The 24,635-nt window shown below is 41.7% G+C and overlaps 1 protein-coding gene across 3 annotated transcripts; it reads right to left on the minus strand.

The window, feature by feature from the left end:
- Positions 1 to 776: 776 nt before the first annotated feature.
- On the minus strand, positions 777 to 22,997 carry LOC310786691 (sex comb on midleg-like protein 2). Of its 3 annotated transcripts, none has more exons than XM_083647959.1 (13): positions 22,948 to 22,997; positions 22,292 to 22,362; positions 21,603 to 21,837; positions 19,105 to 19,193; positions 18,378 to 18,621; positions 12,225 to 12,493; positions 12,022 to 12,106; positions 10,236 to 10,439; positions 9,435 to 9,593; positions 8,313 to 8,441; positions 6,662 to 6,883; positions 6,077 to 6,240; positions 777 to 3,999 (listed from the first exon to the last, which is right to left on the minus strand). In XM_083647959.1, exons 3-13 carry the CDS (start codon positions 21,799 to 21,801, stop codon positions 3,874 to 3,876), a joined length of 1,890 nt encoding a protein of 629 aa, XP_083504085.1. In that variant the 5' UTR covers positions 21,802 to 21,837; positions 22,292 to 22,362; positions 22,948 to 22,997; the 3' UTR covers positions 777 to 3,873. The 3 variants fall into 3 exon arrangements, with proteins under 3 accessions (XP_083504085.1, XP_083504084.1, XP_083504083.1); XM_083647958.1 differs by having other exon boundaries at positions 6,662 to 6,880; positions 18,372 to 18,621; XM_083647957.1 differs by having other exon boundaries at positions 18,372 to 18,621.
- Positions 22,998 to 24,635: the final 1,638 nt, after the last annotated feature.

Here is a 24,635-nt window from a genome sequence, read left to right on the forward strand (position 1 = left end):
ACATGCAGTACTACATTCAAAACATACTAAATTTCAGACTCGTGTAGTATTTCATTGTTTTCCAAAGCTCAGGAAATACAACATTGTTTTTTGTTCTACTCTTTGGGACTATTTTGACCATTCTCAGTCCCACCTGGAGAGAAGTGTAAACAATGTTATGTTTTCACTATGTTGATGTTAGAAATTGATATTGGAAATTTAACCACCTAACCATTTTAAATTCAGCATACTGAAAAATCCCACTGATTATAATTTAGTAGTAGGTAATTGGACATACTGTACTATGGGTTTGACTTCACTGAAACATTGAGCGAGAGGAGCAGTAGGGAGACTTTAGATACACAGTCTGAAGGTGCAGGTCCTCCCTGGTACAACTTCCATTATATCCTTATACTCATGTTTCATGAGTTATGACAAGTTATGAGTCATAGAAATATACCAAATGTAGGCCCAACTTATATTAATTTTCTGCTTATAAGGTTTCAAAACAAATGTTAGACTGACGGCAGGAATTTAATAGTGGAAATAATTGTCTTTTCAGGTGGTTCTTGGAACATGTTCTCCAACATTGTAGTCTGTATTGTGCAAGGTTTTAATTTAATATGCATTGGATATCAGAATACCTGAATGAATTTTCTAAATGATCATGTTTTGTAAGTCATATTGGTGAATTAAAATAAAATACTTGAGCAACTTTTTTCAACAGTCAATGGAAAATACATACTTTACCAAAACAAATGTATTCTTATAAGCAACAACACAAACAGCTTTGCTTTGATAGCTTTATAAAAACGAAAATATACATCATGAACACAACATATCGCTTTTCTGGTGTGATAGAATGAACAAGTGACTTTTTGCAACATATTTTTCAAGTAATTTTAAGAAGATGCAAAGGGGTAAATCAACAGCACTCTGTGTTGAATATCATATGGCACAACAAGTAATTTTAAGTCAGGAGGGGAATAACAAAGGAAAAACCTGTTAAGTATATTATTCCAAAACAGTTTGCTACAAAAGCTTGTACTAACAAAGACCACATAAACCTGAGAAACGTCATAAGTCAAGCAAGGCAAATTCTATTACTGAGGGGTATTTCAACTAAAAGCATTGCATAAAGTATTAAAAAGCAGTATGGAATACATTGTCTGAAATATTCACCACATCCTCCACCCATTATCTTCACATTTCTAACTTATATATGATTTCCTTAAAATATTTAGTTTTCTACAAAATGTACATTCTGTTGCTGATATTCATGGTTAAACCCATAAAACTGTACATATCTGTTTTCATTGCTAACAGTGATTGTAACGGTCAAAGTGACGGCATTGAGGTCATAGGCGGACCGACAAGCTTGAAAGATTATGACTGGTGCAGATATCACATCAAAACAAAACATATAAAGCCCTTAGAAACGTCATATTTGCACTTCCATAAAAATCTGTCCATTGAAATAAATAAATCCAATCAAAGATTTCTAAGTAAACTGACTCAAGAGCTTGGGACAGACCGATTGACATTAAGAGCTGGATGGAGACCACGGGCTCCATCATCCCACTGGCCTTAAATTAGCGCTTAGCGCCAGGCGCAGCCAATTAGTTGGCGTGGAGCGGCGCACTCGATATTTTCGTGTTGGCGCTACACGTGGCCTTAAGCATTATTACCACGCCTTTTAAGCGTAGAATTATTCACAACTGTGCTCGTTGGTGAACTGCAGTTACTCAATGACATTCTTCCTTTCGAAGCTCCGATCCACTCGATCCATGTCCGGGTTTTGGCTGCATGTTGTCATCTCTTCATGCCAATTTGGATATCTCAGCACATCACCTATCATAGCCTGAATAAAACAATTCAACCTACAGCCAGGCAAATACAGATCTGTTCAGCAGGGCTGATGTGGTCTCCCTGTAGCCTACAATATAGAACGTTAACTATCGGTGACATTCCTGATAGCATCCAATTCCATGATCTTTATGTTGTAAACACATAACTTTCACAATAGTGAACAAGCACCCCCACTCGGCTCATTCAGGACAGGCTTAGTTTTATAACTTGTAGGCTACCTGCTGCTCCTGCACATCACAGCACAGGCTAAATGATGCGACATAAATATAGCCTACATTATGTATGTAAAGTCATGGCATAAATGTGTTTTTATTGGAAAAAGTACGTGTCAAGTAGGCTAAGTCTTGTTGGAGCGGACATCACAGTACAACCGTGTTACTCATCTATATTACGTTGTATTTGCGACGGATATATATGCCACCTGGATTACATGTATGTTTCACATAGGGTTGTGTTTTGATTTTTATGTTTTATTTTGTCCAATATTGAAATGTTCTAGAATTGCATGTTGTGTTAACATAACTATTATTTCTATCTACCACTTAGCCTACTTAGGCTGATTTGGTTGCTATTTCTTGTCAAAATGTATTAGCCTCTATGCATGCTGGGAGATTTGTGTGATATGTGTGTCTGTGTGTGACTTTGGTAGGGGAGCCGGGGCAGTGAATAAGGCCTGGTTTTGAAAAGCGCTAAGCGCTAAATTAACGCCAGGGGGGAAGATAGCGTTAGGCCGGTATTTAAGGCCGAAATGCCCATTCGGGCCTATTCTGGCACCGAGCCACGCCTCTTCGGTGTAAAGCGCATTTCGGGGCCTAAAAACATGATGCTATCTTCCCGAGTCAGGCGCAAAGCGTGTTTTTTTGCGTTTAACGCCAGTTTAGCGCCTAAGGCCAGTGGGAAGATAGGGGCCCACGTCTGTACAGGAATACAACCAGCAGGAGGCAATCAAACTCACTGACACAACCATAAATCATGCCATTCACATCCAGCATGCCTACGGCTCACAGGACACAGCAGTTAATGATTCTGAGGGACACTCAAGGGTAATTTGAGGTTCAATAAGAAAAGTCCGAATTCAGTATGATATCCGCACGCGAAGGGGGGAGACTCTGGAGAGGATGTGTGAACAACCAGAGTTTATCTGGCTCGAGCCAATTTCCTGTCATCACTGATGTCACTGTCTATGTGAGCAATTGTGATGTCACCAGTGATGCCACTCATGTCATCAGTGATGTCACTTGAGCAATTGTGATGTCATCTGTGATGTCTCTCAAGCAATTGTGATGTCATCAGTGATGTCACTCGAGCAATTGTGCGCCGCAAAGCGGAACCTGGGCACCTTATTATAGTAGTAAGATGACATTCAAGCAAAGGAAAATGTATAGCATTGTGTGAAATAAATGGAATGAATTGACATGGGCAAATCTTGGACAGGCAGATGACCCCAAACTTTAGGCATAGATGTGAATAAAGAAAATTTATAACGGCTATACAACAGAGCAGACGAGAAAAGCATCTGAATTCTCATAAGAACACAGGGAAGAACATCTGGTGGATTCGTTTTAGTATACAGTCAGAGAGACCCTTCCTTATTGACTGGAATCTCAACAAGAATAAAAACATATAAGAAGAAACATTCTCCATCTTTGGGGATCCGAAACCAGGATCAAAAGATTTCAACTCCATTTAAAAAACTCTGTCCTCATGTGCACATGTGCTATGCAATGTAAACACTACAGGGATTATTTTCCTTTGGGATTTCAGAAAGTCACTGGTGTCTATTAGACCTGAACAGCTCTCTGTTCACTGATGAGGGGATGAGGTAATGTGTCAGCAATGCACGGCACACTTCTCCACTCTGCCAGTGGAAATGAACATCAAGTTCCCTCAAGGTGGAGTCTGGAGTAACACGTAACCCTTTGCATGCCCCATGAGTCATTTGGTGTGTTAATACGCTGAGATGTGTCCAAACGTTGGCCCTTTCAGCGGTTATTGCCCGTGGGTTGTGGCAGGGACAGGACTGCGCTACAGTTTGCCTTGTTTCAACCTATCTATGTGGTGGCATAACTTCAGTGCAGGCCCTAGTTTGAGGCCCATGTATTTCATGATCATGTCACTCCGCAGCAGCATCAGGGCTTTTCCATCAATCTCCTGTGAAGACAAAATAATGGACTGAGTATCTCAATGAACCAACTTCCTTCAAGTAATGAGATATAGGCTATTGATATATATCGAATAAACTAGAAACGAGAGTGCTTTGCATGTGGCCAAACTCATGGTGAAATTTCGACACTGCAATCTCTCGGGGGCCCCAGCAGCACACCCGCCAAGTTTGAAGTCGATCGGACGAACTCGATATATATTCTCGATATAAACCATTACCGTAAATTCCGGACTATAAGACGCACCGGTGTATAAGCCGCGGGACCAAAATTGACTATTTTTTTCTTCTATAAGCCGCACCGGACTATAAGCCGCGGGTGTTTTGATGTTTAATTACCATATGAAAGGGTTCGTGCACAGAGAGGAATGTCGGGAAAGAGATTGCTGTTTGGGGAAGCTCCCATTTATTAACATTTCAACAAAACAAAACAAAAGTCAGGTCACTAATCCCCAGACAAAATCACACAACAATAGGCTACCGTATATGTGCAGCAAACCTGTAACCAGAGAAGTCAAGTCACTAATCCTCGTCTTCCTCTTCTTCCTGCGTACTGAAACCACCAAAGTCCTCATCTTCAGTGTCGGAAACGAACAGGTTCAGGGTGGCTTCGTCAACCACTCTCCTCTCTCCTTCAGGTGCCATGGCACGAGTCCGATACCTCACGAGTCCGACACCTCACGAGTCCGAAAAAAGAGGCTAACTTCCCCCAGACCCTAACCCAAAACCTAACCTCTCCCACCCCCACGCCTAAACCTAACATCCCCCAGACCCTAACCCAAAACCTAACCTCTCCCACCCCCACGCCTAAACCTAACCTCCCCCAGACCCTAACCCAAAACCATGAGGTGTCGGACTCGTGAGGTATCGGACTCGTGAGGTATCGGACTAGGGGGCAGTCCCCGTGGCGTCATCCTCTTCATCCCGCAGCAGTCCAGCGTTTTGGAACCCGTTGGTAATTGTGGATGTTTTCACACTCCTATAATATTCCGTGATCTTCCTTTGTGTGAATTCGCCGAAGTTTGTGATTTTCTCCTGATAGTCGGGAGGGAGTTGTTCAGTAGTTCTCCCCCGGACGGACAGTCCCTTTTGCCCAGGTTACGCGCGGCTGCTCTGTTTGATCGGCGGCTGCTCTCTTTTAATGCGAGATTGACTGCTTTCAACTTGAAAGCTGCCTCGTGTGAATTTCTGCGTACCTTCCCCATGGTAAGTGAGAGTGTTGCTTCTACTGCTCGTCTTGTTGTGAATATTCCTTGATCTTCCTTTGTGTGAATTCGCCGAAGTTTGTGATTTTCTCCTGGTAGTCGGGGGAGGGAGTTGTTGCCCGAGTGGCCGTTTGCTTACCGTAATTACCATATGTAAGTGGTCACGCACAGAGGGGATTGTCGGGAAGAGATGGCTGTTTGAGGAAGCTCCCATTTACCGTATTACAACATTTCAACAAAACAACATAACACAACACCACCGTTGTTTATTTTTACAGTGCACACAGTGTCCGCGGTGTGGTGAAAAGAGGGCAAGAGAGGAAATTAAAACAGAAGTGGATTTATAGTTAGAAAGAGTGCTAAAAAAGAGAGATTTTTTTTTTTTTTTTTTTTTTTTCTGAAAAAATCCATAGATAAGACGCACCGTTATATAAGCCGCAGGGGCCAAAAAACGGGAAAAAAGCCGCGGCTTATAGTCCGGAATTTACGGTATTTGTGTTGCCAGTAGATAGCGTTATGACTATGTACGTGTCCAACATTCGGCAGCGCACTCCCCAAGTTTGAAGTCGATTGGATGAACGGCTCTCGAGATAAACCGCTTTTTGTGTTGCTAGTAGGTAGCACTATGAATATGTGCGCACTGCACTCCATCAGGTCCCTCTAAGCGCACTCCCCAAGTTTGGAGGCGATCGCGGAAACAATGGTTGGCGAGTTATGGCCATTTCAAATCTAAAACATTGCCATAGCACACCCCCTATGGGCGACCGGAGCAACAGTGCGCCTTGCAACTCAGGACATACACGCATAGAACTCTCCAATTATAGTAGTAGGATAGGATTTGTACTATCAAAAGTTCACTTACGTGTTTTCTGAATAGTTCAGCATGTGGAGCTAGTGCTGAGGGGTCAGCGTCCCTCACAAACTGCATGACCTCCTCGATGGACCAGGAGGATGGGCTTTTACTGGGCACCTGCAGACTCCCCCGTTCAGCGGCCATGGCCTCGGGGCCGGTGGTAGAGCTGGCCGCTACAAACAAGACAACAAATACACTTAGCACGCAAGGCAGCCAAGGACACAGAATAACACGTCAAAGTAAACTTGTTTCCAAGGAGAGAGAACCCACCAACTCATTTGAGATGCAAGTTGCAACCTGTCTACTGAAGTGACAGTCGACCCAAGACACTTACTGTAGGTTATTGCGGTGACATTCCAATAAAAACGGATGATTATTGATTCTCCTCTTTGCCTACATTTTCATATTTACCTAAACAGACATTGGTTATCATCCGACTCTACAAGCTGTAAGTTAAGCAGGAGATGACAACTCTGCAAAGTGGTCAAGGATTCTTGCTTTTAATTAAATTCAACGTACATTTTTGAATCCATTTATTTAACAAATAGATTTTTTAATGCAACAGCTCAATATGAAAACTTGTTGGTGGTATACCTTCAACTCGTCTGAGGGTCTGTGTGGAGGGGAGCTCTGCAGGGTTGGAGGAAAGGCGGCGCAGCGGCGTGCCATTGCCTGGGTAGTAGAGGCTGCTGGCCTGGGAGTGATACTCAGAGGAACTCCGCATTGTCTGGGGTCGAGGGGTCATGGAGTTGGAGGCCGAGTCCATGAAGCGCTGCTCCTTTATTAGACTGTTCTCCTCATGGGGCAGGGTCTCTGCTGGAGAGAGCAAAGGACAATAGACATTCAAAAAGGCCCATTAAACACACTTTAATCCGCCTTTGAGAAAATACCCTCCTATAAATACATATTCATTGAAAGTGATGACAGACTGAAACCATCCAAGTTCAGAAAAAAGAAGAAGAAAAAAAAGGAAGTTCTAGTCCTTCGATGATGACAAGATTTGTTACTTTTCTGCTGAGTGCTGTTTCATGTCGCCTTGTTTTCATGCTGAGAAATAACCATCGTTAAGGCAAATTAGAGGGGGCAGTCAGGGACGTCAGTAAAACAACCATTTCAGTCAGTAAGTGGCCAACAAACCAAGCTTAGCAGAGTTTGTGCATGGCTATTTGTATTTCTCCAGATGTAATTACTTTGCAATGTTAGGAGCTGGTAGTTGTCATTAGTGTTTTACTATGGTTGAATCCCAAGTAGGCCGGGAAGGATGGCACATGTTCGCATCTAGAAATGAAAGCAGCTAGCCTCTGCAGATCCCTAAGCCTGCTTGTTAACATACAGCAGGGAAGAAAATACCTCTAGCCCAGCATAATGCATTATGCATTTTAGTATCCACTACTCCAACGGCAATCAGAAAGTGAGTGCTGACAATAGCATTAAATGTTGTAGCAGCACTAAACAATTAGCTAGACTGGATCTCTATGGATCTGGGATTTATGTCTGTAGTTAGTCAACCAAATGCTCCCCTTCTAAAAGCATGCGGAGAAGTATATTGCACTGAGGGTAGCATTACAAATTAAAATTGCATTCAGTTAAGTATGCAGTTATTGTGATGTTATTTTTTTTTGTCAGCAATTAAAATGGAAGTAAAACAACACACAGAGTCTAATAGTGGTGTGGCTTCCACAGCGTCATTGGATGCAATGTGGATGCAGGGGAATGTGTGGTTGGCTGGCTGTTTTGTTTGCGTGTGTCGGTGGGGAGCGCTATTCGCGAGGTGAGTAGAGCCGAGGGATCAGTAGAGCTGAGGGATCAGTAGAGCTGAGGGATCAGTAGAGCTGAGCGATCGGTAGAGCTGAGGGATCGGTAGAGCTGAGGGATCGGCTCTACTGCGATTGTGTTGTATCTACATTAAACTACTACATTAAACTAAGATAGACATTTTCTTGTCATTTGTGCATGCTTCGTCGTGCAGATATTAACATTTCTGGTGGTCTGAGTATCACGTGTGGCTCCTTTCACTTCAGTGCTGTCAAGTTTCTGTTTGGTGACATCATGCACTTGGCAGCGTGAGCTTTGTGATTGGTCTACTTTTGTGGGGACGGACAGACACACAGAGACAGACAAAACCCTCTTCTAGACAAAGAAAAGGGGAGGGGCGAATGAGAGGAAATGACAGAAAACCAGATTAGGGGGGAAATTGTAGAGATGTGATTGAGTGCATTCCAAGTATGAAGACAGTGAGCTGTACCTTCTGAAGGGTGGACCTCAGTACGCAAATGTTTAGGAGAGAGAGGGGCTGCATATGGCGGAGAGACCCCAGAGAGACTCCGCTTACTCCCCCGGCCCAGAGGCAGCGCCTCCAACGCCTCTTCTTTCACTGGAATGCAAAACAGAGGAGAACTGACTTCAACCAGTGCCACACATGATATGGAGAGTTAATTTGTAATCTGCTCAAATCATCATAGAGACAACGCTGTGTTGAGTGGCAAAGCATTTTGGTGTTAACAGTTAACAGGTAGAGTGTCAATGTAATTTAAATCTCTCTCTCTCTCTCTCTCTCACACACACACACATCTATAAAGTACCATCGCACTTTTTATTTTAGTCTTACAAGTAGACATTTGTAGAGTTCAGTTTGAGTCTTTTTCACAAAGTCTAGTTTTCGGCAGTTTACGACAATGTGGTTTAACACCTAGTTTACGTCTTGTTTACTATCATAAGCTTGTTCCAAGCAGAGGCCTTTTTCCTGATAGAATGGGGATTCCATTTCTCTTGCTGATATATCTTGCTGAATGTCATTACCTGATTTGGTCCGGTCATAGGTGTAGTGGCTAAATGCTAAATGAATGTACAGTATACGTAGTCATTACCTGACTTGGTCCGGTCATAGGTTTAGTGGCTAAATGCTAACTGAATGTATACGTAGTCATTACCTGACTTGGTCGGGTCATAGGTGATGGCTAAATGCTAAATGAATGTATATGTAGTCATTACCTGACTTGGTCCGGTCATAGGTGGTGGCTAAATGCTAACTGAATGTATACATATAGTCATTACCTGACTTGGTCGGGTCATAGGTGGTGGCTAAATGCTAAGTGAATGTATACATAGTCATTACCTGACTTGGTCCGGTCATAGGTGTAGTGGCTAAATGCTAACTGAATGTATACATAGTCATTACCTGACTTGGTCGGGTCATAGGTGTAGTGGCTAAATGCTAACTGAATGTATACATAGTCATTACCTTATTTGGTCCGGTCATAGGTGTAGTGGCTAAATGCTAACTGAATGTATACGTAGTCATTACCTGACTTGGTCCGGTTATAGGTGTAGTGGCTAAATGCTAACTGAATGTATACATAGTCATTACCTGACTTGGTCCGGTCATAGGTGTAGTGGCTAAATGGTTGGCTGCTGAACAAGTTGTCACACTGCAGATGACGGCACACAGTCTCCAAGAAGCGCAGCACGAAAGAAGCACTGGAAGCTGACGGTAGTTTCACCAGACGAACTCCAACATCTGTTTTCACTGGGACAAAAAACAAAAACACGTGTTATTAGTCTATCACTCATCTACTGGAGAATGGGCTGTGCTAACTGTACAGCCATCTACTGAGGGTGTCCATTATTAAACTAGAAATCTCTGAAATAGCTCTGTAATAATACAAAAATATATATACCTGTGGGTTAGGGCTGCAGGATTAATCGAAATAAAATTGCGATCTCGATTCATACAAAGCACCGATCTACCCACGTCCTCCCCGAGGATCAGAGGCGCGGCTTTAGCCCAGGTACTGAAGGAGACTCTTACCTCCTCCTTAACTATGCCATTTAGCAAAATTAGTATGATGATAATAATAATAATAAAATAATAATAATAATAATAATAACAACAGCCGTAACAACAATAATATGAATAATCTATTTACATCAATATGTTTCAATAATGAAATAGAATTATAAAAGTAGATGATGATGCCAATAATTAATTGTTTTGTTTTTCATATCAGGTAAGGTGTAATAAAAGCTGGAAAAAAACATGAGACAATCATGATCTCAATTCAGAGAAAGAAAATCGTGATTCAAATTTTTTTCCAGAATCGTGCAGCCCTACTGTGGGTTATGATATAACAAAAACGTAAAACAACTGGTATTGGCTGTGTGTTGTTACCCCTGACAACCTCTCCTCCTCCTGAGTGGGTTTGCAGCGCACTGAGCAGGACTTTAGGCTGGTAAGCGCAGTCTATACATGACTGGACCACCTGCTGGAGCACAGTGTTCACTGGCAATGGCCCAAAGTGGTCTGGCAGACGCTGCATCTGCTTCCTGTCCAGGTGGGGACCACAGTTTCCGTGCTTGTTCACATAAACACACACTGGGGGAAAAAAACACAAGAAGACACACTGAACAAATCTGATAGCCACAACGGCTAATTGTGGGAGGGAGGGTTTTTGCTAACGGGGATAACTTTCACATATATTTATCTCATTATTTGAAACTTTAGCCATGTTTAATATGAACATCCAACATTAACAGTGTATATATATATAATATGACACAAAATATGGGAATTCACCGGTAGCGAGCAGACTCAAAATGGATTAAAGACTCACTGGGTGCAGGGCAAGCAAAGAGTTCAGTAAGTCGAGAAAAAGCCAGCACTCCAAATGTCCTTTCATAGGTTTTAATAGTTCCTCAAACAGGGCAGCAGCAACGAACGTTTCAGCCAAAGGCCTTCCTCAACGTTGTGCTATGTCAGGCAAAAAAGACTGCTAAATACAATCATGCTGGAAGTACAATCAATTATTCAATAAAACATTTTACAACAGAATATGCCCCAACAATTATAGAATAGAAAAGAATACTATATATATTAATTATATTTTCTATTCTATAATTGTTCTACTCTTTCCACTGATATATTCCGAATGTATCTATGATCCTATCTATTGTATTGGGAACAATAGGACCATTTTTATCTGTTTTACTACAAGTATGGTTGACCAACCTCTCTTACAGTAATTTTGCTTCCAGCCCTGGTTGACACTAGAGCCTATTCTATGTTGTGGTATATTGAGGTTCTTTACACAGAGCCTTATTTTGGATGCTATATTTGTATACCGTAATTTCCGCACTATAAGCCGCACCGGACTATAAGCCGCAGCAGCAAAATTGCCTGTTTGTTACATATATAAGCCGCACCGGACTATAAGCCGCGGGTGTTTTAATGTTTTTTTTTTAATTGTGTTTTAATGTTTAATTACCATATGTAAGGGTTCGTGCACAGAGGGGATTGTCGGGAAAGAGATGGCTGTTTGAGGAAGCTCCCATTTATTAACATTTCAACAAAACAACATAACACAACACCACCTGTGTTTTTTTTTACAGTGCACACAGTGTCCGCGGTGTGGTGAAAAGAGGGCAAGAGAGGAAATTAAAACAGAAGTGGATTTATAGTTAGAAAGAGTGCTAAAGAAGAGAGAATTCCGTTTTTTATTTTTGCTGAAAAAATCCATACATAAGCCGCACCGTTATATAAGCCGCAGGGGCCAAAAACGGCCAAAAAACAGGGAAAAAGCCGCGGCTTATAGTCCGAAATTTACGGTAATTGTTTATACAACTTTTTCTTGACTTGTGATTATTGTAAATGTATTATTCTAATTGTTTTTCTAATTGCTCCTTTACAATCAGATCCTTGCTTCTACTGGTGGGGCATATTGTGTTGTAAAAGGTTTTATTGAATAACTGATTGTACTTCTGGCATGATTGTAGCCGTCTTTTTTGCCTGACATAGCACAACGTTGAGGAAGGCCTTTGGCTGAAACGTTTGTTGCTGCTGCCCGGTTTGAGGAACTATTAAAACCTATGAAAGGACATTTGGAGTGCTGGCTTTTTCTCGACTTACAAAATATGGGAAAGCATAACAGGTCCCCTTTAACAGGACCATTCAGCCTTACCGGTTGAGTTGAGGCCGGCAGGGCTTTCGTGTGGCACCTGGATGCTGGGCAGCTGTGCTGTGCTCTGGAGAACCTTGGGCTTCCTCTGAAAAACACAGCACACATTTTTGGAGGAAATGGAATAAGTACAAATGATCATGAAATAGATTAAACATTAAAGCGCGTGTTCAGAAACACAATTCAATGTGGGTTACTTCACTCACCTTGCTCCCAGGTTTGGGGCCTCTCTTCTTGTGGGGCCTGGGTACAAGTTGTGTGTTTTCGGGAGTTGTCCCGTTTTGGGCAGCTGCTGCCGCCTCGACTGCAGCTTTGATCAGGGCAAGGGTCTCGCTCTTGGGCCGACGCCCCCGTACCCCTTTCCTCACGGGCAGAGGGGGCAGGGGGTTGGGGAGTCTGTAGGGGGACTGCATGGAGCGCCTGCTGGGCTTAGAGGGTGATGCCGACACAATCTGCAGGTTCTTTGGCAGTGTGACTGTAACGACAGCATACAAATAGAGCAACTGTCATGGAGAGTGAATGTGGCTATTTAAAAAATAATAATCTACCGCACTAAAACCTAACACCCATGAGACAATCCAATGTACAAAAGGTCTGTTAAGATTGACACTAGGAGAATCACTGGATGCTTTGTTGGAGATGGCTGCTATCATAACAGGGACAATGTTTCTCAAAACAAAGCGGTCTATCGGTATCTCATGGTAGATCGTAATGGCCAAACATCTCACATTAGCCATCCAGTTTACCATGACAAAATGGTCAACTCAGCCTAATGAACTCTGGCGTGCAGTGTGTGATTGAAATATTGATTCCTTTATTTGTACACTCCCTAGCCTATATAGGCAATTCTTGTCATGAGCAACAGATAAGCATTGTCAAACTTAAGTGTTCCCCAGGTCAGGGGACAAAGGACAGAAGAGAGGTCTCCTTGATGCATTTGAGCAGCTCTGACTCTTGGGAGAACACGGATCAACATGTGGCTGATAGAGAGCGGAAAAAACCTGTTTATGATTTTACTGTTTCCTTATTAACAATCAAGAGTTTGAGTGTGTTGCAAACGAGCTTAAGCCAAATAATGACCCCAAAGCTAAAGACAAAAAGAAAAGACAAAGACATAGAAACATGCAAGAAATGGTGGCCTGGTGGTTCAATGGTTACTTACACCAGCTGCATTTGGCTAAGTTTCATAGGTGCATTATCTACCCAAAGAGAGCAGATTATCAAAATGAATAATTCTCTCTAACTTGTCACATCACTGTATAGTCCCTGCTGGCAAATTAAGGAGGCATATGGTATGTCATTTCCTCTTGACCCAGTGACCTACCAAATAAGCTGATGTTAGTGGGTGGGACGAGTGTTAGAGCAAAGACCCCCTAGTCTAGTGCATATTTTGGGGGTAGGGGCACTTCATTATTGGACATGAGAGGGGTAGTCCTCCAATTACAGTGGCAGAGCTTAAATTACTTCGATTTTACAATTTTCATACGCCGACAATAAAGAACTTCATTGTTGGGGGAGGAGTTTCTATAGAACAATGCCACATTATAATATACAATAGGCTCCTGACAAGTTGACACTGACATGTTGCCTAGTTTTCTTAATAACATCCATAATTAGAACATAATTACAACTGCACCATCTCCTGTCAGATAACTACAGTGCCTTTTTCTGCTAACTCAAACAACCCCTACAAGCATAGCTACACTTCATGGTCTGCTGCATGAGCAACATACATCCAATCAGCACATTGTAGAAACTCTCACAGGTGGGCTAGCTGCTAATAAAGAACGAGGTCAATATTAATTAGTTCAAAATTGTTATATAAAACAGGTCCTCCTAAGTAAATAAATACAATTCCAAAGAGTTGAAGACACACACACACACACACACAGATAGAGGAAAATAACAGTGAAAATAAATACATCAAACAGCATAGAAAGACTGGCTTGTGCACATACTTTAAAGGACTATAATACTAAACATAATTTATTTTCAAAAAGGTTTCAAATAAGATTGTTCTTATCTACAGTGTGAACAAAGACGGGGAACTCCAGCATCACTCTCATTTTGAAGACAAGACATGTTGGGTTCTCTCTCCATATGAGAAAAATGCCAAGCCAAGAATATAAACAGAATAAAAGCGGAACTCACCGTACTGGGGAGAAAAAAAATTATAAGATTTTTTTTTACAACTAAAATATTTTAAATGCCCACAGCCCCACACACACAGCAGCAGCCCTTCTCCTCAGCTAGTGCTCCTTTCTCAGTTTCACGATACGCTCAAGATTCCCCAACACTACCCTACCCTTGAGTAAAACCCTGAATATAAATTTTCATCCAAAATTCAGTGCAAGCTCAAAACAAAGCCTGCACTGACAGAGGAGCCGGGGGAGGCAGACATACACAGACTGATTCACATTAGATGGGGGAGGAGTCGACCGAGGAGGATGGGGAAGGCTGGGTGGGGGGGGGGGGGGTACTCTGCCTAAGCTCCTCCCAAACCTTTTAAGGGTGTATTATGTTGGGGCTTACATGAACAAGTAAAATTAATTATGTAAACTAAAATGACTCAAACTAAGCTAGAACATGCCATATGCATTTTTTGTGTGTTTTTAGTTGATATAATCTTATCCTCTCTACCCAGAGTTCTACACACAGACACGGTTCACCAGCCCCTGTCCTAGACTGGACTTTTATGTAAACATAATTTTTCCATGTAAACAGGGAGGATGTGAAGGACATAAATCGTCCTCCTTCGTCCCTGCCCTCCTTGCCTGTTCTCCATCGCTGACCTTGCGTCCTGTCTTTTTTCTCTCGCTCTGACAGGACTCAGTGAAAGCCCTCCACAGTATATCTGCAAAGCTTCATGTGAAATACAGAGAAACATTTAGACACTGCTGTCTCCCCAGGCCGTCAGCTCAATGGGAAAGCAATATCATGAGACAGTAGGGCATTCACCACTACTGAATTTTACTAATGTTAAGTAGTGTTCTCAAAAACAGCCAGTAAAGGGTTAACTCATTTATCTGGGCCTGGGACCAACATGGGGGCATGTGAAATAGCAGAGTCCTCGATTGGCTCCGAGAGGCTGTTTACAAATGAGCCGCTGAACCCCAGCAACTTGTCTGAGCTGGAGATAGCCACTGTGTGACTGCAGTAACAACATAGATGAGAGTCTTTCATTCTCTAAATACCTTCAATTCTGTTTATTTAACATGGCATCATGTAGAAAATGATTGTTCAAACAAATCTATGTTCAATTTATTTATTTATATTGTTTATTCCTAAAACCACAGGGGAACATTTAGTCTATGATGCGCAGTGTCTGTGAAACCCCTATGAGGCAGAGAAACCTTTAATAAGCATTGCATTGGAGCGCCTTCAATGAAGTACAAGTCACAAAAGTCTCTTACAGTTACTCTGTAGGCTTTCAGATACCCCTACGTTACATTATAACTTTATTTATATATTAAATAGCATTCAATGTGGCAAAATCCACACACACATCCTTTGCTCCGATGTTTTGTGTCAATCACACACGCCTTTATGCTATGACAGCACAGCCTTAAACTCCAAATGAAAATACATGTAACAAATACAACATATCAAGCCAACAAATTTTGTTCAAAATATCTGTAATTTGTCTTAAAATCTTTTTTTTTAGCTTCAACAGATGCATTTGTTATGTTCCAAAGTGTTATGTTTGCTAGCAAATGCTAAGAGAATGTACTGTTGTAGCCTAAATGCTGATGTTTGGGGTGAAGGGTTAACCTTTTTTAAATTGGAATCCAACTTTAACAGACCCACAAACTCTAGAAGATCAAGTAGGAAAATACCACATGATAGTTTTCTAAGAGTTTTCATGTTGCAACCGAGTATAAAAATTGCTTGAGACTGAAACTTTGTGCTTAATTAAATGAACTGAAAAAAATCTCAGCGTATTCATCCACTTTTAAGTCATCAACCCTGTGGGCAACCAACCCCACTGTAAACTACCACTTAAACTTAACTGCTCTACAAAAGCAAAAGAAAACCTGGCACAGTGCTTCACATTATACAATAACACTGGCCTACATGTAATTGTCTGGATATGCTGTAGACAAGGAGGTTATGTTTTCCGTGTCGTTTGTCTGTTTGTTAGCAGGATTACGGAAAGACTACTGGGCAATTTTCATGAAACTTGGTGGAAGGGTGTAGCATGGGCCAAGGAAGAACCGATTACACTTTTGAGCGGATCCGATGTGGATCAGGTCAAGGGAAGGGGCGGGGCTAGAGAAAAGGGGCCGTAGCTAGGGATAGGAAGGTCATAGTCAGGGTTCGAGGGGTTGGTAGGGGGGGAGTGGCTAGGTGTATCTGGGTGGTGGGAGGGGCGTGGTCAAGAAAGGTGGGCAGGTCTAGGGAAACTGGGCCGTAGCTATGGAAAGGAAGGTCGTAGAGTGTTGGGGTTCGAGGGGTGGGTAGGGGGAGTGATTGGGTCAGGTTTAGGGTTCTGGTCCGACTCACAAAATGTGCATATCAGAGCAGACTGGAGTATTGGCCTTGGTGGAGGTCTTCGCTCCCAGAGTGCACTTCTAGTTCTATGTTTTTCAGATATAAAGTAAAACATGCAGGCATGAATATCCATCCCCTATAAGACCTAAAGACATGCTTCAGATAAACCTCTCATCTCTGCTCGCAATAAAAGGCACCAGCACTTCAACCACATTCATCCTGGATGTTCGGCATGGATTCGTTTGCCCAATCATCATGACACTGAGCAGATACCTATCGAACATCATGACACTTAGCAGATATCGATCTAATAAAGGTTAGCGTGTCAGTCTGTCTGTCACACACACACACTCCAGGAGAGAGAAAGACACACCAGATGAGTGAGTTAGTGAGTGAACGGGCACTGCACTAGTCATTAAGGAGGTGATTAAAAGCAATTATAGATGCCACACCCCCTGATTTTCTGATGTCCCCTTTAATGTACATCATCTTGATGTCATTGCCCAGTGTGTGGGTGTGCTGCCGTAACTGAGGGTTATTCTGTTTAATAAAAGGGCTTGTGGTGCTTGGTCACATTTGACCATTTCATGTCACCTTGTAAAACTCTATGGAGTGCTGACTGACTGAATCGCTCTTGGTTAAAAACCGAATCGTCAATCAGTTCTTAAGTAATAAAAAGAAATAGACTGAATAGAACGACACCACATACCATTTTTGCCCGAGAGGAACAAGTAAGCTAGTGAGTAAGGGGGGGGGGGGGATGGACACTCCAGTTCACATTTATGGATTGTAGCTTCAGGGAAAATTACTGTCAGTGGGATATTTTGTAGAGTTTCTAACTCAATAAAACAGCATAAGGAAATGTTACTCTGAAACGCATAAAATGTCACTGTGCAGTGATCTAGGTACATTAATAGCAGAACAAGCACAAATACCTTGAAGCCAACAGCGCAGTCGTGTGGCCGTTCAGCCTGTTTGCACTTTAGGCAATGTTTTGGGGGAAGGGGGGGGGGGGGGGGGGTGTCTCTAACCTGACACTGCCAGATGGACGGTTTAGCTCCACATTACGTTTCACTAAACCAGTCGAGAGAATCTCTTTTGATCTCGCGAGGTTATCCATCTTGCAAGCAAGGTTAGGGTGTCTCAACAACACGGCTAATTGTTTTCAACGTGGAAAATGGCAACTACGTCTAACCCTACCCTAACCCTATCTCACCACCATCCCCCCAGTCACTCCCCGATTCAGTGACAAGGAATACTGTAACTTTCAATCGAACTCAACGATAATCCAATTAGTGACTATTAGTATTCAGAAGAAAAAAAATTGATCACAAAAGCCAAGCATGATTTCATGGTGAAAGATGCTGCGTCACACCTGTCTTATATGCAAGATTCACAAGTGTTTCACAAATCAGTCTGCTGCGCCTATGCCAGCACTACTCATGACATCTGGATGGGCTGCTGTGGCTAGTCACATGACCGAGCCCTTCAGAAGGTAAGTGTGACTATTTTAGTGGTGCTGATTTTGAAATATCTTTTGTCTAAAGGAAGAGCGCATCACATCACCACCTATCTACATGTGCATTAACATCTTGGGAGCAGCTTTCAAGATTCATACTCTACTTTGTTCCATGCTTTGTGTTCTGTGTATTTCTATTCTGCCAGGCTAAGCAATTAGGCCAGATGGTTCATGTTTATTGTATTTATATTCTTCTGTATGTGGGGGCCATTTCCAAACTGTAGTGTGCGACACCCCAGTTAAATCAATGTAAATAAAGCAAACACTGTGATCATAACAATAGCCTCAGAAACAGTCATGATGACACAAGCAGAACTCTGCTGCCATCTAGGGGTTTACTTACACTTACCACTGTTGCCTGGTGGCTGCAGACTGTGCTTGGTGATGGAGCACCAGCCCACAGGGAAGATGTCCCGGGAGTCATACTTGCACCAGTAGTCAAAGGCACCCCGCCAGCCATCAAACATCACAAAGACCTCGTCGCCCTTTACTTCTCCAATGGTGGCAGGGCAGATGAGGTATGGGTTCTTCTTGTCCACAGCTTCCAGCTTCATGCCAGGCTTAAAGCTGTTCTGGGCGGGCCTTGGGGGTTCCTGACAATGGGCGCAACAGCCACGTTAAAACATGTTATTAATAAATATATTATATATAAATATATTGTGACTAAAAAATAGTTTCTACGCCAGAGCCATTTCGGCACTGAACACTGGTCACTGAACTGCACTGCACTGAATCACTGAACTTACCTATTGTGCAATGCACTTTCACAGCGCAATACGGGTAACTGTGCAATTATTCACTAATGTTTTTACTTATTCATACAGTGCAATAGGGTTCTGTGCAATTCATTCAATTTATTATTCATCTACATTCCACAGTGCAATTGCAATTACGGGTTGTGCAATTATAGGTAAAATGTGTTAAATTGCGAATGTTGTGTGTTCTGTGTGCTTCTTTTATTCTCTTATTCTTCTAAATGTACTACACCTTAAAGGTTGCTCTTTTTAATTTCGTTGTACTCTGTGCAATGACAATAAAGATTCATTCATTCATTCACAAGACCAAGGAATGCATACCTTTTTAAAAGCTGTCGCTGGAGCCATCTCTGCTCCATTTAACGTTCTCAGTAGGAACATAGGCCATGAGGAGGCGTTCATCCGAAATCCTTGGGAAGGAGGGGAAGAGTAGAAAGATTAGTTCAGATATTTTAAGAGACAAAATGAAGACTCTGCAGTGTTGGTCAGCATTATTGGCACACCTTGTGATTTTCATGACTTCACTCTTCAGATTTTCGTCCCCATTTCAACTTCTCGTGTACTTTTGGGATTCTAATAGGTACATATTATGTCCAGTATTGCTGAAGAGATAAATCTGTCAGTTGGTATTCGTGCCGTGATGCCATCTCTTTCAGATGAACACAGTACTCACTGGAATGGGATGAACTTCATCAGCCTATCGTTCCGCTTATTTTCACCCATTCTTGCCCAGACCATTATGTTGTTTTTGGGACTACTATGACCTCTAGAAAAATCACAGGGAATGGACTTACTGACTTGAAGGGTATTTCTTCAAGTTATGCTACAATTTGTAGTCGCATGTTAGTGATTTGTGTTGTAGAGCCTTGACGTAAACGAAGATGACTTTACCTCATGTCCTTTTCACTAAGACAAATTGTAAAATAAAATATTGAAAAAATAAAAATAATAATCCCCCGTAAGGAAATTCTCTTTCACTTCCTCTGCAGATTCTAAGCAACACTATATGAGTACCGTAAATTCCGGACTATAAGGCGCACCGGTGTATAAGCCGCACCTTCAAAGTTGACTATTTTTTTCTTATATAAGCCGCACCGGACTATAAGCCGCGGGTGTTTTAATGGTATTTTTTTATTTTTATTTTTATTTTTTTATTGTGTTTTAATGTTTAATTACCATATGTAATGCTCCCATTTATTAACATTTCAACAAAACAACATAACACAACACCACCTGTGTTGTTATTTACAGTGCACACAGTGTCATACAGTGTCATACAGTGTCATACAGTGTGGTGAAAAGAGGGCAAGAGAGGAAATTAAAACAGAAGTGGATTTATAGTTAGAAAGAGTGCTAAAAAAGAGAGATTTTTTTTTTTTTTTTTTGAAAAAATCCATAGATAAGCCGCACCGTTATATAAGCCGCAGGGGCCAAAAAAGGCCAAAAAACAGGGAAAAAGGTGCGGCTTATAGTCCGGAATTTACGGTAGTGTGGATTAACCGTTTTGGGTGATAATAACCTAAATATCCTTATTCTAAGATTCTAAGGCCATGTTCAGACTAGGAGGCCAAATCTGATTTGTGAACTTTAATGACCTATTAATGATTCTATCCAGATTGGTATTATGAGTCTGGACGCTCCAAGTCTGACTTGTGTCACTTGTCCCAAACCACATAGGTCTGGACACACAGACCCGACTTGAACACTTGCCCAAATCAGATTTGTGGCAGTGCGGACACACTCCCAAATCAGATTTGGGAAACCAATCAAGATAATGATGATTAATGACTTTAGCAGCAAATCGGATTTGCCTGTAATATAAACATGGCCTAAGACACTGCGAAAAAAGAAGTGAAGAGTGAGATATAGTCCACATTTAACTGAGATTCTTCTGGCAATTTATTTCCCAGTAGACTTCTATGAGATATCCAGGGCATGATAATTAACTTCAAGATAGTGTGTAGGGGTCTATTTTGGGCTTGGTTGACAGTTTAGAATACAGAGATGTAGGGAATCATGATGCTATCCAGATATTCTATATTACATCCAAACATGTGGCTTAAGGTCCTTACACATCAAGAGCGATGCGAATACACAGCACAAAATTGCGATGCGAGTTTTGACCCACCTGTCAATCACAGCCACAGATGTGTACACGTCGGAAGCGAATTTCTGAAAAATCGACCCTGGTTTGAAAAAATAAACACCGCAATAACGCTCGGCAAAACTTCGCCGTTGGTATGCACGGTTGCATTGACTGATATAAGTTCGGAAAATATTATTGACGTGCGAATTAATCGCAGGAAAAAAACGTTTCCGATGTGCAAGGACCTTTATAGACAGCGTTCAGAAAAAGTGCACAGGAAAGCGCATCCACCTCTAAACCAGGCTTGGCAAAGCCATTTTAATTGTGTTTTAGTGGACTCTATGTAGTCTCTTGTAATAAGTACGGTAAGCAGAAGCGGATAGCGATGACAGATTGATTATTTTCATGAAAATTCTGTCATGGCAGATCATTATCTCCGCGAGGAGATCATGTGTTCGGTCGTGTGTGTTTGTGTGTGTGTGTTATCCGTCTGACTCCTGACTCTGGTTTGGCCATGGTTAGGCGTAGCGGTGCCTGACAGAGATCCGCACTCTACTGAGTCAACTTTTGTAGTTTGTCCTGTAATTTTGAGTCACATTAAGTAGTGAAGATGGAGATTATTAATTTACCATCTTTAAATAATGACTAACAAATCTGCAAGGGTTATGGATGATGCTGACCATGCACTGAGTTCCTCTTCATCCCCACCTCCCCTGACTTTTAGCCTCCATACCCAGTGGTGGTTGCAGCATATCCCCATTCTTCTCGCAGGTGCCGATTGGCTGGATGTCAGATGAGTCTACCAGTCTCCAGAAGTCATTGCTGTTGTCACTCCCATCCAGACGGAGACGCAGACGCACGCCTGTTAAACCCATCACTGTGGCAATACAAACGGAGGTGGAATTGCGCGGGTCATGGGCTTCGAGCTTCATTCCCACCTTGAAGTCATTGGAGGGCGGGACTCTGGCCTGCAGACATTAGGATAGTACCATAAGTACAGCTACTGATAGCACTCTTCAAATCAACAAATCCTTGTTTGCTCAGCACTCGTCTCTACTCTAGCTCAGCTGAAATAATGTCATGTGCCTGCAACACATTTTGCAGTGGTACTAACTAGAGCAACATTACAGCCTTCTGTGTGCTTTTATATTCAGAACTCTGTGTGAGGGGCTAAGTCCAATTGGTAAACCACCACTGGCAGAAATTTACAGAACCATGATTACCTTACCTTCATAACTTCTCTAGTTACAGATAGACTCGAAAACAAAATTGTGTTACAATGATGGCAACTTTAAGCTTCTCTGATTCGTATTAAGTTGTTGTGGACAATGACCTAACATCCCAACTTCACTGTGAACTGTGACTAAGCTTTTCCACATGAAAGAAAAGCATTATTTATCCAAGGCTAAGAGAGGGATATACCTGACGAAAAAAGTTTGGTGGAGCCGGTGTAGATGACGTTTCTTTCAGATACTCTTCCCAGCTGAAAGCATCTGAAAAGAAATAATGAAAAAGTGAAACGTAACTTATTTCTCTTATTCATAAAACATTAAGTAAAGTACAATGCGCTACAATGCAGTATGTCACCTTTATGCAACTTGTAATTTAAACTTAATACAACAGTAATAATCTTGATGAAGAAAAAAAACATGACATTACTAATACAGAACTTCCCTTGGTCTAGTAGGTCTACCAATGTATATAATGGATACCGCATTGTGGATGTATGCCTCTGCCAGCAAGTCAGCAGTCTACAGCCCCACCCCCTCCCTCACCATTCCCCCAACCCACCCCTCGAATCCCGACTCTCTACGAACTTCGTATTCCTAGCTACAGCCCCTTTTCCCCAGCCCCAAGTGGCTCCAAGTGGATGTTTGAGCCAAATTTGAAGAAATTCCCTCAAGGCATTCCTGAGATATCGCGTTAACAAGCATGAAAATGGCAGTCGTGAGGTCACAGCGACCTTGAACTTTGACCACCAAAATCTAATCAGTTCATCCTTGAGTCCAAGTGGGCATTTGAGCCAAATTGGCTGGAACCCATAATCAAAACCTTCACTAAGTGTGATTTTCTGTTACCTTTAATTGCAGCAGGAGTTGTACCTGGTGGTGGAATATTCCTTCCTGGCCTCTCTTTTTTGACATCTTTCTGATCTAAAAAATTATCAAGATGATAAAGAAACAATTACATTTGAGCAAACTGGGAGTCAACCTGCCTGCCACAAGCATCTGTGGTTCAGTCTCAGTAGTATGCATCCAAAAAAAGTTGTTACAGAGTTACACTTTAACACGCAGTCTATGAACTATGAAATGTAGTAACAGATTGTTTGTTACTGTCATGATTTCCAAGCAATTATACTTTCCATTTCCATTTATTGATATGACAGTCAGAAACAAGAGTTTGAACACTGGTGGTGAATAAGGATTCCTGGGGAAGCTAATGTCAGAAGTTGAATTTAAAAACAAATTTGTATGCATCTTGTATGCATGAATTTGTGAAACAACAGAGTGAAGCCCGGAGACGCATCATTTTATCACCAACTCTGAAGTGCCTTTGCGTAAGCTCTTGAATGTACTCTTTCACAAAAGAATAATTATGATAAATGTGTAAAATATTAATGATGTGACAGAGGGCCACAAATCCCCAATAGAGGCCTTGTGAAAAAGTGTTTAGAAACATGCAGGTGACACGGTTACTTCCAATGCATATTCAAAACGACTTTCCTATTTCTATTTCTGCCTGTAACTTCACTCGTGTACAATGCTATTTTTACTGAGGCTGCATAGTCAAATGAATTCTCCTTGCCTTTTAGTGAAGTTTTTCCCATGTTGACTGATGACCGATGGTGATAAGCCTACGATGAGAATAAAGGTGCAGGGTGCTGGCCCTGTACGCTTCTATGCCCCTGTATTTTGGTCCTGAAAAATATCAAAAGTGAAAATATTTCATGTGAAATGTAGCACTTAAAAACACACAAAAATACACCAAAGATGAATCTGTTCATATGTACCATATATTATAAAAGTCTATTTAATGTCAGTTAGCCTCAAAACACAGACAACAATTGGGATTACCAGGGTTTCAAGCTGTCAGTGCTTATTGATATTTGAGGATTTATTTTAAAGTCAGTGCTGCCTATGGGGAGACATGCAGAAAATCAACTTTGCTCATAGGTTGTGATTACTATTAAACACACCATGCTAAGTGGAAGGTTCTTTACTACTACTACAGTTTTCACCAGCAGCTGGTTCTCTTCAAGATTCAAGAACTTTATTTGTCACCAATGGGGCAATTGGTTGTGCAATAGAGGGAGAACCATTGGGAGAACACATAAAACACAAACGCATAAAATTTACGTAGAATAAATCATACACATCTTTTGTTGTCCAATGTACGAACAACTGAACTAGCCTGATATCAAACCGAATTGCCAGCCAAAACTCAACTTAATGGAGTGGGTGGATTTAAGATCTGGACCCAGACAACCAATTGTCACTTTCAGCCTCCAGTGGAATGTCATCAACATGTTAGGCTACTTCTGAAGCAGCTATATACAATCAGGGTTCATTATTTATTTTTGTGAGCGTGTTATCCGTCATGTCATATGCATTTTTATAAAGGCTGACGTCCATTTTTATTGCACATTACTTATTTAACTGCACCAATATTATATTTTATGGTTGAATACACCAAATGGTCAGCAGGATAATTAGAGCTAGTCCAAACCGAGTAAAGTTTTTTATAACTGCAGATGATGACATGTCAT

This window comes from Poromitra crassiceps (genome assembly GCF_964638095.1).
Source record: "Poromitra crassiceps genome assembly, chromosome: 12".
In the NCBI taxonomy this organism is placed as follows: Eukaryota; Metazoa; Chordata; class Actinopteri; order Beryciformes; family Melamphaidae; genus Poromitra; species Poromitra crassiceps.

Bases quoted from the DNA above. Each gene is read 5' to 3' on its own strand.
- LOC310786691 (XM_083647957.1), bottom strand. From the start codon at position 21,801: ATGAAGCTCGAAGCCCATGACCCGCGCAATTCCACCTCCGTTTGTATT. The intron at 18,622-19,104 runs GTATGCATTCCT...GCCCATTGTCAG, and splicing joins CAGCGACAGCTTTTAAAAAG to GAACCCCCAAGGCCCGCCCA. The intron at 6,884-8,312 runs GTACAGCTCACT...TGCTCTCTCCAG, and splicing joins TGAGGTCCACCCTTCAGAAG to CAGAGACCCTGCCCCATGAG.